The sequence below is a fragment of the Falco rusticolus genome, chromosome 6, assembly GCF_015220075.1.
Source record: "Falco rusticolus isolate bFalRus1 chromosome 6, bFalRus1.pri, whole genome shotgun sequence".
NCBI classification, from domain to species: Eukaryota; Metazoa; Chordata; class Aves; order Falconiformes; family Falconidae; genus Falco; species Falco rusticolus.
In genome coordinates, this window is record NC_051192.1 from 35212236 (window position 1) to 35226795 (window position 14560).

The window sequence follows — 14560 nt, forward strand, 5'->3', positions numbered from 1 at the left end:
GGTACTTGGTTTTTGGACAGATATTCTTTTTTTTTGGTCCAGGCATTAGGGAAGACACAGTCAGAGCTGCGATGATAATGTGTCCAGAGTGATGGAAGATAAAGAGAGAATTGGCCAGACAGCTCATTCTGGTTTTGTTTTTGTTTATTGTTTTTTTTGGGTTTTTTAAATGCAAAAGCAAGGTGTTACTGGATGAAATTGAATGGAGCCATTCTAACACTGACTGAAGGAAGAATATTATCTAACAAGGCAGAATTGGCCTGAGGAGATCACTGGACCAGGGAGCATCAAGACTCAGTGAAAGTCTAGGTGCTTGTATCGATACCAAAAAATTTGACCTATTAGAATAGTAAGGATTTTTAAGCTTTCAAGGTAATTGTAACAATTCATTTTTCAGGGCTGCTTCTAAATGGTCAAAAGGGTGACTAATCCCTTGAAACTGTAAATGTGATCATGATATGTTACACTTTTTGTCAAATTCTCAGAATAGGGTTAATGTGGATGGTTTACCTGAACTGTTTTGATACTCTCTCCTGAAAGAAGAATAAAATGAAAATGGCATTACCATAGCAGTTACTTCTTGTAAGCTTGCATGTATCTTTCAAAAATTATAATAGACTTGTTCCACTAAAGATACCAAACCATTGCCATGTATATACATTGAAATGCAATTGAAAAATCCACTGAAAACCCTCTAGCAGCAAGCTGCACAAATTCAAAGATTCTGTTTTTACAGCTTGGTAATAGATTGGAGTTCCTGTTTTTTTTATAATAAATAATAAGCAATAGCTGAACTATTCATTGCAGACAATGTATTGCTTACATTCTCACATTTAGTCATTTCTCTTAATAAAATACTGGGGAAGATTTTCTTTGAACACTCAGATTTGTTAAACTGTATTGTATGAGCATTCTTTGAGTTAAGCATATACCAAAATGTTGAAATGCTGCTTTTTAATATAGACTTTTTGGGAGTTACCTACTTGAAGTCCTTATTTTTAGTCATGTAAGTCAGATGGCATTTGCTTCTCCTTACTGCTTGCATGGTGAAGTTTCATACTTATTTATATATATATATATATACACACACACACAGAGACATGCTTAAGAAATCTCTTTTCTTGTGTGCTATATTAATATCCAGCCTCCTCAGATTATCAGGCAAGTATATCTGAGCAACCATTCTTTTCAAGAACCACTTCATTTTTCTGAATATAAGTTCCTCTATGAATAAAAGCTGGTAAGAAAACTATTCTAAGTAGTGTAAAATTTTCTCAGTATTTTCTTATTATTGCTTAGATTTAACTTTCTTTATGATATAGAAGAACAACTAAATCAGAAATAGGAAATTGTGTAATTTCTTTTTGTTACAAAGTCCTATGGGCAGTTTCATGCCTGCCGGACTTTACCGAGATGGGCTGCGCCAGAGGGCACTGACTTCCCAGTCCAATCAAAGCAAGGGAGCCGGGTCAGATACCAAGCCTGTCTGCTCAGCCATGCCATGGTCTCTTACGTCTGCATCTGTTCCCACATTGGTAAAAAGCTGAAAGCGTTCTTTCCCTATGATTTTGGGCAGTGTAATTGTTAGATTTTTGTCACCTGTAGTTGGAGAAGGCTGTGGAAATACATTCTCATACAGATTTTATTGAAACTCTTCAGCAACAATAGTCAGAAAATAGTCAATACTCCTTGAAAGCCGCTTTGAGCATGCTGTGTGACAGCTACATAGTGAGTGGTTCTGGAAAATGCTAGGATTTCAAATTATACAGGGAATAGGGAGAATTAAAAATTGTACAGTATGATGCACCAAAGAATGAGAACAAAAATTTTAGCATTGTATATTAGTTCTTTCAAGATGTTTAAATAAAACAGAAAACTTGAATTCCAGTAGAGTTTAAAATAGTTTACAAATTACAGAATGCCTTCATGTGTCAGGCTGAGTAATGTATGCTCATCTGAAAAACATCAGTGCTTACCAGTTACTCTGCATGGTGTGAATGTAAATGTGAAATACTTTTCTTTTTTTCCTTTTCTTTTTTTTTTTTAATCTGTGCTGAGTGCACACAGTAACACCATCACTTCACGATTTAAATGTACTCATTAAATTGGAAAAGCTGTAATAATTTACAGTCACTTCCTAATGCAGTGACAGAAGTTTAAGAAGTACTCTGTAATGAGTTTTCTGGTGCTTGTGTTTGGAAAGTGAGCTGTTACATACTGCATGGACAGAATTTTGGTCATTATTTTCAGCTTGCAAATTGTGCTTGAATGGAAAAAAACAACAAAGCAAAACAAAAGATGATGGAATTAACCTTTAAATAAAGTGGGGCAGCTAATATCATAGGAAACCAGCTATAACAGTGGAATATGCATGGTGGAATAATGGCCACTGTTGCTTTGTATTTCCAGCTGTGTTGTGCAGAAGGTAACAGTGTTGCTGGATGCATAGGTCTAGCAACTCCAAGCAATAAAGTGCGTCTGTCCACCTGCCCCTTTTGAAATTGTGTTCAAGCTTGCTTGAGATAAGTAACATTTTGAAAACAACTTTTTTTCTCACCTGATTATACGTCAGAAATACCAGTAGTGTCTCAGGCAATAACTAGGTACAGTGCTTTTTTAGTGCAGAGCTATTTCTGTCCTCACGCAGTGGCATGTGCTGCACTTTGTATCTGGAGAGGCATTTCTCTCTTGGGAGAGTCCCTGAGAGTGTCCATGGGAAACATCAGCAACTGGGAACTGGTCAAATCACTGCCTTCACCGGGAAGGCATTATTCCAGAGAGAAGCTAAGATTCCCTTCAAGGAAGCTGGTAAGAGGTGGCACAGGGAGGGGAAAGCAAGGCAGAATAGATGTTCTCTGACCACATGTGAGCCTCAGCAGGTGTACCTAGTGGCCTGGTCTTTTCCACATGGAAGTAACTTCTGTTGCAGTCTAATGAAGTTCATTAGCTCATGCTATGCTTCATCGCCATAGATTTCTGGTTAAAAGTTTGCGTTGTCATAAAATGATTTTAGCTTGTTTAGAAAAAGAAAGACCAAAAAGGAAATTTCACTGTTAAAATTGCTAAAACTCCAAATTCAAGAAATGCCAGAATTAGGTTTGCCTTTGGATTTTTAATTGGGCTTCCTCATGTGTAGTTACGGTAGAGTCTTCACTTAAGTGATCACATGCTATTTTGCCACAAAATCTACTTTGTCATTTGCTGTAGATGCTGTTAGATTTATAAATAACTGGCCAGAGGATTTCAGGAAGGAAAAGGAATAGTTTTGCGATTAATGCAGGTAAATCCCACACAGGAAAGCTTAGTGCTGCACTTGCTTCTACCACAGCCTTCCTGTGCGGTGCTGAACAACTCACTGGAACCAAAACTTTGGCAGATGGCCATTCATTTTTTGTTCGTCACTTGCTTGGGTTCCCCTTGAGATATTAGTGTTTGGTACCTAGAAATATTCTGGCCAAAATAATTCCGAGCCAGAATTGCTTTGAAGGTCCAACTTCTGGATCAATAAGTGTCATATTGGCTTCTGGCTCTGTCGCTGATTTATTTGTCACCTTAAGAAAGTGTGTTTAGCTGCAGTTTCCTACTGAGGTGGAGATAATAAGGCAACTGAGACTGGAGAGAAATCATTGAGAAGCCCTCTGGTAGTAAGATAATTCTTGAGCACTCAAGGCAAGGGAGGGAGTTTGGAAGAGCCTGAGGACTGTCTAAGAATAAAGTAGATAAACGTTACTGCAGACAAGACTGAGGTATCAGCGGTTTGCTGGGGAAATGTCAGTCTGTCTTGGTAAAGGTATATGTTTTCTGATGGTACCCAAGCTTTCAGTCCAGAAGTGATGAGAGAATGTTCCTGGTTGGTTTTTTTTGCGAGGTAGGGGAGGGGGGAAGGTTGTAATTTGATAGTAATCCTTTCCTGCTTGTTCCTGCCCAGATAGGAAAAAGCCTGTTCCTTTTGGATGCAAATTTTCTGTCGTCTTTGTTACTTCAGAATTGGGCTAATGCAGTGTTGCTGAAGCATCTTAAAATCAATCGAAGATTGTTTGAAGTGCTTGACTTTCTTGCTGACAGCATCATTCCACTGGTGGTGGTGTGGTGGTGGTGCTTGTCCCTGTCCCTTGGTCATGGTGTGAAATTTAATCTCTGCTGATTATGATTTAGGGAGCCCTAAGTAGCCTGGGGTCCTACTTCAGTTTTTTGTCTTTGGCCGTACTTACAGAGCAGGAGTGTGCAGGCTGGATCCCTTGTCATCACTAAAGAAAGTGAATAGTTTGGAGCAGAAACACGTTCCCATAACCTTCTCTGTCGCTGAAAGAGTCAAAATTTTGTGACCAGGCAAGCATCATGGATCACGTGGTTACTGAGTGCTTTGAAATATGCTGGGAGCAGAGTACTCAGAAGGATGAAGAGCTGGGAAGAGATATTTTTATGCTCTATTGTAAGTGGCTGAGAACAGACGTTTTGTTTCAGGAATTAGTTTGCACTGCTTGGTAATAGTAATTGCTAGAGTGCCTAAAGCTTTTTTAGATACATGCTCTTTGTTATTTCAGTGGGATTTTTAAAAAGAGAATAAACAGTCATTCTACTTTCCAACCGTGTAGAGTAAATAAGACTGGCTTTATTGCTTGAAGAAAGAATATAAAAATACCCAAGAGCTGCCTCGTTTTCTGAATGCTGTCCAGCCCCTGCCTAGGGCAGGAGTTCTGTGGATTGTGCATGTAAAGACTGTGTCACACACAGAGAGAAGAGGAGAATGGTTCAGTGAACAAGTTCTGGCATTTACTAACTTAGTCAAGTAATATGTAAAAAATAGTTTGGCAGGTAGCAAGATGCAGCTGGACAATGGAGTGTCTTTAGGCAATTCCTTTGCTTTAAAGAGAGGAAGAGCTGTAAGATGCCAGAAAGGCTCTGATTTATCTGAGCAGTCCCGTTGAAATCATTGTGAATAAACGGTGATTAAAATCAAGAATGAGAATAACTGTTTGCTAACCAGAGATCGGAGTGTAGTCCTTTGGCTTGTATCACTGGACTCCCAGGTGTTGGTCCTCTTGACAGACTGCTGTATAACTCTGCTACTTTAAGTTTAGTTACTTCATAGGCATAAAGTAACTAATGATAGAAATTTTGCAGGTTTCGTCTGAGCTAGTCCACAATCACATTGTTGTGGGGTCAGGATAAATTTTGTTCCTGAAGTTACTTTCAGAATGCAATTGTCCTTATTGCAATGAACTCTGTCCTTATGTTGCCCAGTAGATGGTAGTGTTGGCTGTTTTTTCTAATTTATTTTAAAGCTGCATTAAGATGTGTGGGATTTTTTTCTTCTTTTTCCACCTTTGCACTTCATTTGTTCTTGCTTTTTCTTCCTTTTTATTTCTACCTGTTCTCCCAAGTAATATTTTTACCTTGTATAAAACAATAGCAGCCTTTATTCTGATTTGATCTCTGTGGGTACTAATGAGATCTTGTATACCCTTAAAAGAGCACAAGTAACAGCAAATGAAGGTACTCTGATCTGTGATGCTCTGAATTAGACACATCCAACAGTGGGGACTTGATTTTAAACTAGATGTACGTATTACTTCCCAATAGGTTGGAGTTTCTAAGAGTTAATCTGCAATATAGTAGACATTTCACATTGTGTGCAAGTTTATTTTTATCCCGCATAGTGACAAATACAAAGAGTATTTTAATAAAATGTAGAGAAAGAGAACTGAAAGCTCTTTTAGCATATAATTTCCCCTACATAAAACTACAGAGTGCCTTCCAGCCTGCATGATAAAGCAAAGATCTTTCATTAGAAATGGAAAGGTCCTAAAGCCACTGGAGGAGGGACAGCAGAAGCCCACCTGCGGTGTTATGATTAGTTACGTTCACTGAGAAAAAGTGAATTTGCATGGTTGAGCCCAGTACATGGTGGGTAAAGAATGATGGGCTGATGAAGAAGATGGAGCACCATTTTCATAAGAAGAACAGAAGGCGCTTGTGCTTAGCCTAATAAAGTCAGGTTTCGGGATACATCATTCCTTGCTTCAAATGTATACCTGGAGAGTAAGTGCTAGGGTACTAGAGCTGTGTAATCCATAGGGTAATGTTGGGCTAGGAACAAATGGGTATAAACTGGCTATGAATAGATGTAAATGAAAAGTTACAAGAAGGTTTTTTGAGAAAAACATTTAGGAATGGACTTTGAGTGGAGGCACTTGTAACAGAAAATCTGGCTGCTTCTCCATTGTATCTGAAACATTTATGAAATACTTTGTATTATACTATCGCCTGCAATAATCAAAGGCTTCTTCTGAGTGACTTATGATACTTATTCCAGTCCTGTATAAATTTTAGTGCAATTTTAATTTAAAAAAAAAAAATGTTTATTCATAGTAGTTTTGATTCCTGTAGAAGAACTTTGCATGTGGACAGACAAAAATGGTTCAGAAAGTATAATGCTTGATTATTATTTATTTAAGCCTTGGTTTCCCTCAGTGTGTTCTTTATTGGTTGAATGAATATTGAAGTGTTCCTGGGGATTAAATTAACAGTCATATAAACTGAAGTCCTGGTATATCAGGGCATCGTTTCCGAAGAATGTGAAAATGTATCTCAGCTCTGAGTAGAAGGAATCTCTTATTGATGTTTAGGTGGAAGCTACTGTTTAATTTCCTTTTGATCCTTCTGATTGCCCATTATGCTTGCCCATTAATAGTTGGACTCATCCTGCCAGCTAACTCAGTTTATGACATCTTTGTGTGAAAAGACCTGCAGTAACTTGAAAATGTGTATTTTTTGCCTGTGTTGCTCACCTGTACATGAAACTTTGAAAGTTAGATTTTCTATCCAAATTTATTTATTTATATTTATTCCTGTTTATCTTACTGTGGATTTGCTCATGAAAGCTGTTGAGGTCTCATTCTCTTCTTTGTTGCCTTTTGACCTTTTAAGACCATTGGTTCCATCGGGTGGGATAGAGAATGATCTTCTGAAGAGGTTACTTAAAATTTGCAAACAGGCGTTTGACAGAAGTCAAGTGGATTAAATTCATACCCAACAAGCTTTATAATTTATTCTCTTTTAAACACTGAAGGGACAAAAATCAGGCTTCTCTGTGAGATTACTTAAAAAGTACTTGATAATGGCCTGACTTCGTTTGCTTTAATGAGGACAGGTTTAAGGAAAGTCCTTCCATCCAATGCAAATTTGTGTATTTATTTAAAGACTTTTGTAACTCGAAAACAAGTTTTTACTTCTCAGAAAGCTATGGATCCATCCTCAGAAGTTAGCTCAATGGCACTGTTTCCTTCCCTCTCTATCAACTGCTGTGAAATTTCAGACTGTCAGGACACCTAGGGAAGTCTAAGGCATGACTCCTCTTACTATATTTTGTCTTGGATCACCAAAAATAGAGGAAATTATGACAGAACCTTTACCTTTAGTTTTTTTGTCATGTGCTTTCTTAGTAGAAGAGACTTAGGAAAGTGTTAAATTTTTCCATAGACACATAAACCACCATTAATCTAGATTCTTTTTTGTCATGCTTCCAACAGTAGACACTAGTTGGCACATTGCTGTGGCAGCTCTCATCCTGTGATGGCTTTGTGCAGCATGCTGCTCTGTACATCTATTTATCCTGTTTTTAAGCAATTAACCTCTGTCACAAGTTTTTCGTTGCTTTTCCTCCACAGCTAAAACCAGAGTACAACTCCCCGGGTCTGAGGCATTTTTCCAGTCAGCTATGGAGAGCTCAGCATGCGCAATTGTGCTGAAGCTGTAGCTGGGGAAGCAGTGGGCAAAAGCAGACATACCTGCTTCAGGTCTGTCTGAACAGGAGCTGGAGGCCTCTGGCACTGATAAAGGGGAGGCTGCAGGCAAAAATGGGAGATACAGAGGTCAGACGAGGCAGCGGCCCGGTAGCATTGTCACACCCTCCCGCCTTCTAAGGCAGTAGCACGTGGTTACTCTCCATCACTGAGTCCGTCATAGCGTGGTGGCCCAACTGCTTCAGAGCTGCTTCCTTAATGCTCTCACATCCAGTTCAGCTCTTGCTGCCATGAGTCAGCCCTCTGAATCCAGAAGGGCTGGGGGCTCGCTGCGCTAGCTAGGGTGACATACTTGTATACCCCAGGAGGACCCAGTGGAGGAGGAAAGCATGTATAGTGTCAAGGCTGAACATCATTTGGATCATGCAGAAATATCCCAGGTATAATTGAGTGTTCAGAAGTACCTTTGGTGTATGTATGTTCTGGCTGATACTGTGTGAAGGTGCAGGAGAACGTTTCCAGAAGTTGGTTAGTAACCTCTCTGCGACCTGTCGGTCAGTGGGCTGCAGCACTGTGTTTTAGTCTGTGCTCGCAGCCTGCTTGCTAAGCCAGCTCTTGCAGAGTTAGAGCTCTTGGGAGCAAGGAAGGTTTTCCCTCCGGCATCCACCTGTTGCAGAAGCAGCAAAGCACCAATAGCAGAAACGAACTTAACCAAAATAGGATCCAGGCTGGGTGCCTAAGTCAGCTGTAAGACATGAGGATCCTCTTCTGAATGGTAACTCCACTGCTTTTCTTTGGGTGGAACAGCATGGATGTCTGTCCACAAACTGGAGTATGAGCACATGGTGTTAATTGCATTTGGTTGCCTTTCGAAGCTGAACTCCTGCTCTTTCAGTCCAGATGGATGTATCGACAGTTTGTCTCCACTTGTGTATCTGTTGTGCGTGTAGCTGAGTGCAAGTAAAGGTCTTGGCTCCAGAAATCGTATGGCTGTGTGAGGTCCTCCTCTTCTTTTTCTCCCTCCCCTTAGCTTATTATTTCTGAGCTGCTTGCATTCCTTAGGAACCGGTGGCTCTTTGCAGATGCTAAAGCTGGAAGGACTGTCTTAGTGAAAGCACACTGTTGTGGTATGTACACCATGGGGCTCACCTTTGCTTTCAGTCGGAATGGCTTGCTTTCAGTCCTGTACCATAGCAGGCTCCAAAGTGAGCAGGAGAGACCCATGCTGCAGCCTCCAGAGGTACAGCGAAGATCCATGTCATGCCAGGCAATTGTTCCCCTTCTCATTTTCCCAAGATAGGGTTGCCTGAGCAGAGAAACAGAATTAGGCTTCATGCTACTGCCCTGAAGGAATATACTTGCAGGTGGGTGCCGAGGAGCTTTCAAAGGCTGTCTCAGGCCTGATTTTTCCTGTTGATCTTTGTTGGTGAGAGTACCTCACTGCTAGAGACCTGTCCTCTGTGGCAGAGCTCAGAGAGTTACACCCCTTCGCTGCTCAGAGCAGGTGACTGGGGACAAAACACTGCCTTGAGTTCAACCCCTGTAACCAGCTGGGCCTGCAGACCACGTAGTGACTGGGAAGCTGAAGTCTGTTTTTCTCTGGTAGCGCTGTAATCATTATGGCATTTGGAAGATGCTTCTCTGCTGGCAGCGGGATGGATATAACTGCTGGTGCTCCTGTGGAAGCACAGCGTGTTGGGGTATTGTTGAGCCTTGCTTCTGGCTGACAGTAATATCACGTTCAGCGTGTAATTAACCAGCTCGTAAACTGCCTTGAGATGTTTGTTTATATGCACTTTACAGCGGAGAAGTACTGTGTTTGTGGAGGGTGCTGTAATTTCTGTACTCTGTGAAGCATTTGTATTTGATGTTTGGTTCCTTTTTCCTTTTATGCAATAAAAAGCATATGGTTAGGAGATTTTCCCATTCATTTCTTTTATCGATTTTTTGATTCTTCCATGTAAGTTAGATATCAATCTCCGTGTGGAGGCATCTATATCAATATCTATTGCAAATTAGTATTTTTACATAACAAAATGAGTTTGCATTTTGCTTGATAGAAGCAAGAAAGGCTTGTTTCCAATTCCTTGGGGATAAGCAGAAACACATAGAAATTGGGTAATATGGTGAGGACACTGTGTAAAAACTTCTACTTCTTAGTGAATGGAAGAAGATGCCGTAAGAGAGTATTTAGTAAATTTTTACTAATTTTTTTAGTACATTTTTACTAATTTTTGCTATTTGTTTTGTCTTACAGTTTAGAGTGAATGAATTTGGGGCCCTGGAAGTGATTACAGATGAAACTGAGATGGAAAGTGTTAAAAAAGCAACTGCTACCACAACCTGGATGGTTCCAACTGCTCAAGAAGGTCAGTTCAAAGGCAGTAAACATTTTCTGTGGTAGATTGTATTTTGTTTAATATATCACTTTTCTTTAAAGATTGCCCCCCAAAACAAAACAGAAAAACCTTACTTGCTTTAATACACAGAGTATCACTTATGATGTTAACCTGTTTCTTGAGGGTGTGATAAGTATAAAAATAAATGCATTTTAAGGTAAAAGGAAACAATTCCACTGTTAAACATCTGAAGCTCAGTTACAGCCACAGTTTTTCTAACAGTAATTTTTTCTAAGTTTAGAATCTGTATTTTCGCTCTATTTAATTTGCAAAATTTCTTACTGGAAAATATTGAGAATTTTTTAGATGTTACTCATCTGCCTGCAGACTTTACTAAGTGCCTGCAGATCATTTGTGACTGAAGTACCACACGCTGTAAACTGGCTTCACATGATACTGGCTGCTGCTCAGCTGCTGCCACTGATGTCAATATATGTCTGCACTGTTGCCTTGCTCCTGCTGACTATGCTTTTTTACAGTATTAAAATTAGTGTGTATTAACCATTTATATTTTTATTGAATGATAAAGTTCTAATAGTTTTAGTATCTGTCTACCAGATAAGGTGGTTCCTGGATTTAAAATACAGATATAAGAAAGCACCTTTTTTGTTCAAGGGAAGTTGGTTTACATTGTCATAAGTTCTGAAAAATCTTGATACACTGACTCCAGCAATGATGGAGTAGTGTGACAGAGAATACAACTGGTTTTGCAATTTCTTACAACTACTTAGTTTTTTTCCTTGTTGATACTATATTTTATCAATTTTCTTTTAAAATCTACATTCTATAAGTCCTTTGAAAAGCAGACTTCAGAATTATGGTTTAATAATCACTGGGGTCAGCATGATAAACAAAGTCAGTGAAGGTTTTCTTTTGCTACTCCCCCACCACTAAGCCTTAATTGTCATGTGACTTTTGTGAATAGATGAAACATTTACACCAGTGAGAAAGTAATGCCTCAGATGTGAAGTCCGAAGCTTCAGACCACAGCTACTCTGTTCTGTAGGTCTGTCTCCAAGGCAATGATAGTTATTCAAGATTCAAATCTGTGATGATAGTGGCAAGCAACAGTGTGAGAGCATAGTAGCACAACAGGCTCTCTCCTCAGACTGAGAGATCGGTTATCTACAGTAAAGCGTACAACTTCATCCCCTATGGTCTGGTAAACCTTAACAAAAATATAATGTTGCTACTGTATTAATGTGTGTTTGTGGACACATAAAAATACCAAGTAAGCGTCCTACTACTACCTTACACTGTCCTTGATTAATTTAATAGAAATAAAAATATTGCTAAAATTTTCCATTGTGAGAGGAAATAGTTGCTTTGAATCACTAATGATGCTGGAGTGTAAATAGAGCACATAAATTGTATATTTCTCTAGTGGAGATAGTCTGCACACGAGTTCATTAGCCTCAGCTTTCGAAGACAGCACAGTGCTCAAGGAAGAGGAATAATTTGTGACTCGAAATTTGCCTTTTCGGGGGGTGCGAAGTCAGCAAACTGGTCTAGAAGTTGGAGAACCTGACAGTGCTTCATACTTGCCTGTGAGTGAAAGAAATGGCATCCTCTCATAGGCTACATGCTTACTGTGGGGAAATTGTAGCTTAGGAGGAGTGACGAACTTAGTATTTGAAAATTTCTTTGTTACATATTAGTGATTTTCTTACTTCTGGTAGACCTCAGGCAGGCTGAACAATAGCTACTGCTGTGAGAGACTGTGCAATATACTCAGTGATTTACTTCCAGAAATAAGTTCACCTATTGAAAGATAACTCCCCCCAAACCTTTTTCCCAAATGACCTTATACATAGGTCAAAAATGAGGCATGTCAGCAGGAGATGAGGTGGATGCCATGCAGTGTGGGCAGTCAGCATGGTGCCTGCCTGTCACAAAATTCACTCCTTCCACGAGCAGCCATATCAAGCAGTGTCAATGTGCCACTGATGACAGAAGCATGAAATCAGTGGATTCCTCTCTCTTGTACTGCAATATGAAAACCCAGCTTGCTTGTCAGGAATAAGGACTCCATAGAGACACTAACTCCCAGTCCTTCATCCTAACAAGAGTGATGTGACTTCTATTTTTCTGTTTGCTTGGCGAGGCCTGCTGAGGATGGTTGGAAATGTATCAGCTCTACCTAAGTGAAATTACTTTTTTCATTGTGCAGCCTTTTCAGAAAAGACAGGGATCCCCACAAAGTTGAAGGAAACTGCAAAAATGGATGGACTTGTTTTCTGTGAAAACTGTTACCGCTATGGTACCATAGAAGAATTTGTTCCTGAAGGGAAATTTTGCAGCCAGAAATGTGCCCAGCAAGTAAAAAACAAGTAGGTGCTATTATAAAGCATAGAAACAAAGAATTTGGCATAAATGCAGCATGAGATAAAAGTGGTGGGATAAAACATTAACGGTGGGGCAAAGGGAGATGTTAAGCAGCCATGTTTTGGTGAGTCTTCATTGGTTTATAATGTTCTTTCACTGTTTTTCCAGTAAATGTGTTAACAACATTTGGTTTTGTCTAACACTGATGTTGAAGGCAGACTTTTTTTGCTCAGTGTGCTGTGTTCTGCTGTCAGATGCAGGCAGTAAAACAGTCTATGGAATGCATGCATCAGTGTCAGACTCCCACCCTGTTCCATAATCATTGGAATTAAGATAATCAGTAATGAGATGGTTGTTGTGATAAGTTAATTATAATTAAACACAAGAGCTCTGTTATAGATGACAGTGAGTGAAAACATGAGCATACTGTAGTATCTCAGTTCCTTTTCTTTCAGCTAGTGCAGTTCATGTCATCATATAGGAAGGATTGTGTTAGTATGTCCATTCTGTATTGCATATTACTGCATTATGGCAGTTTTTAACATCTATGATTTTGTGCATTTTCCTTCAATTTTAGCTAATTGCTTCAAAGTTTTCTGTTCTGATTGCTTGTTTAGCACAGTCACATACCAGCTTTCTCCAATTGGATTTGTCAGTCTTAACAATTACCTTTGCTTTCCTTTCTGTAAACTGCCCTGCAGTCCTGCACATTTCACAGTTTGCTTCTCTGTGAGACTTGATGGTACATGGGAAAAGACACACTGTTTAAAACACACAGAACTTGTTCAGGGTAAGCTGACAGCTTTCCTTTTGCAGTTGCTATTGCGTGTCTTCCAGATTAATTCTGACAGTTGTAATTTTCAGTAGAATTTCTAAGAATTTATTTGGTATAATACCTTGGGACCTTCAAACACCTGACCTTCAGATTTACTCACTTTTTACTTGTTTTAAGAATATGAGAAGTAAAGTAATACTGGCTTTGTGTCATTGTGTTACTGTTGTAATAGAGAACCAAAGGAGGAAAAGCCCAGCATGGAATGCAATGGGGAAGATGATTCCAAAGGCATTCGGAAAAGAAAAGCAAAGTTACCTCTCAAAGAAGAGTCCAGGGATGATGGGGAGAAGAAAGAGAATCCCGATGAAATTGTTAGTATGCGTCATAAACCCATTCCTGCGAGTATTTTGGTGGGAGTTTTGCCTTACATTGCAATGCCAGTAACTTCATTAGTTTACAAAGAGAAGTAATGACATCACTCTGTCAGAGTTGCAGTAATAGTTGGTTCACTTACCAAGTCAATTATGCCTCATCAGTAAATGGTAATTATTGACAATGAACTGATAAGAGCTGTTTTTTATCTCATTTCCTCCTTTTTTTAAGAACAGAACAAAAAAGAATTTAAATGATACTAACCTAGGCTTGCTACGTCTTCAGCATAGAAAAGCAGGAGTACATATTTCCCAACACCTGTTACTTTGTCACTCTGCACATGGATAAATGATGTAGACCAATAATTTATTTACAAAGAAAGCTACATTACAGTTAAGAAGAGAATACTTTTGATTTTCTTAGTGTAATTTGTCTTAGAAAATCATAGCTAAAGGTTTTGTTTTGTGTTGCAGTGTAACGTGCTTTGGGGCATCTTTTGTTTTTCTCCTTTTGGATTTATTCTTCGTTTTAGAATAAACTTAACACAGTACCTTGCCATAATATTTGTTTTCCTGCTGTGACACTGCTGGGAGGAGCACAGTTGTGAGGGAGAAGGGGAGACCTCTGCAACTACAGAATTGTCAAAATGCTGAAGATGCTAGACTTGTCAGAAGGGAATTCGTAGCAATCTGTATAGCTGTATGTTAGACAGAAGTCAGGGGATATCTTCTTTGCCTCCATGCATCTGCCCTCTCAAATGAGTAGTTATTTTGTTCATCTATTCAGGTGCTAACAAAATTGATAATACACAAACAGTGGCATAAATAAAAAGGATCAGTGCCATTTTCTATTTAGTAAGGCAATTGTACATTTGAAAGAGGCAGACTAAAGCTTGAGAGGTTTTCCTTTAAATTATTTTGGAAGCATGAACATATCAGGGATAG

At 39.2% G+C, this 14560-nt stretch overlaps 1 protein-coding gene across 1 annotated transcript in view; it reads left to right on the plus strand.

Annotated features, from left to right (window-relative positions):
• Positions 1–14560, plus strand: part of L3MBTL3 (L3MBTL histone methyl-lysine binding protein 3) — an 81430-nt gene that overhangs the window by 11019 nt on the left and 55851 nt on the right. Inside the window, 3 exon segments of the mRNA XM_037392377.1 lie at positions 10003–10114; positions 12315–12474; positions 13477–13615. Of these exon segments, the coding sequence (XP_037248274.1) occupies positions 10003–10114; positions 12315–12474; positions 13477–13615 (411 nt within the window).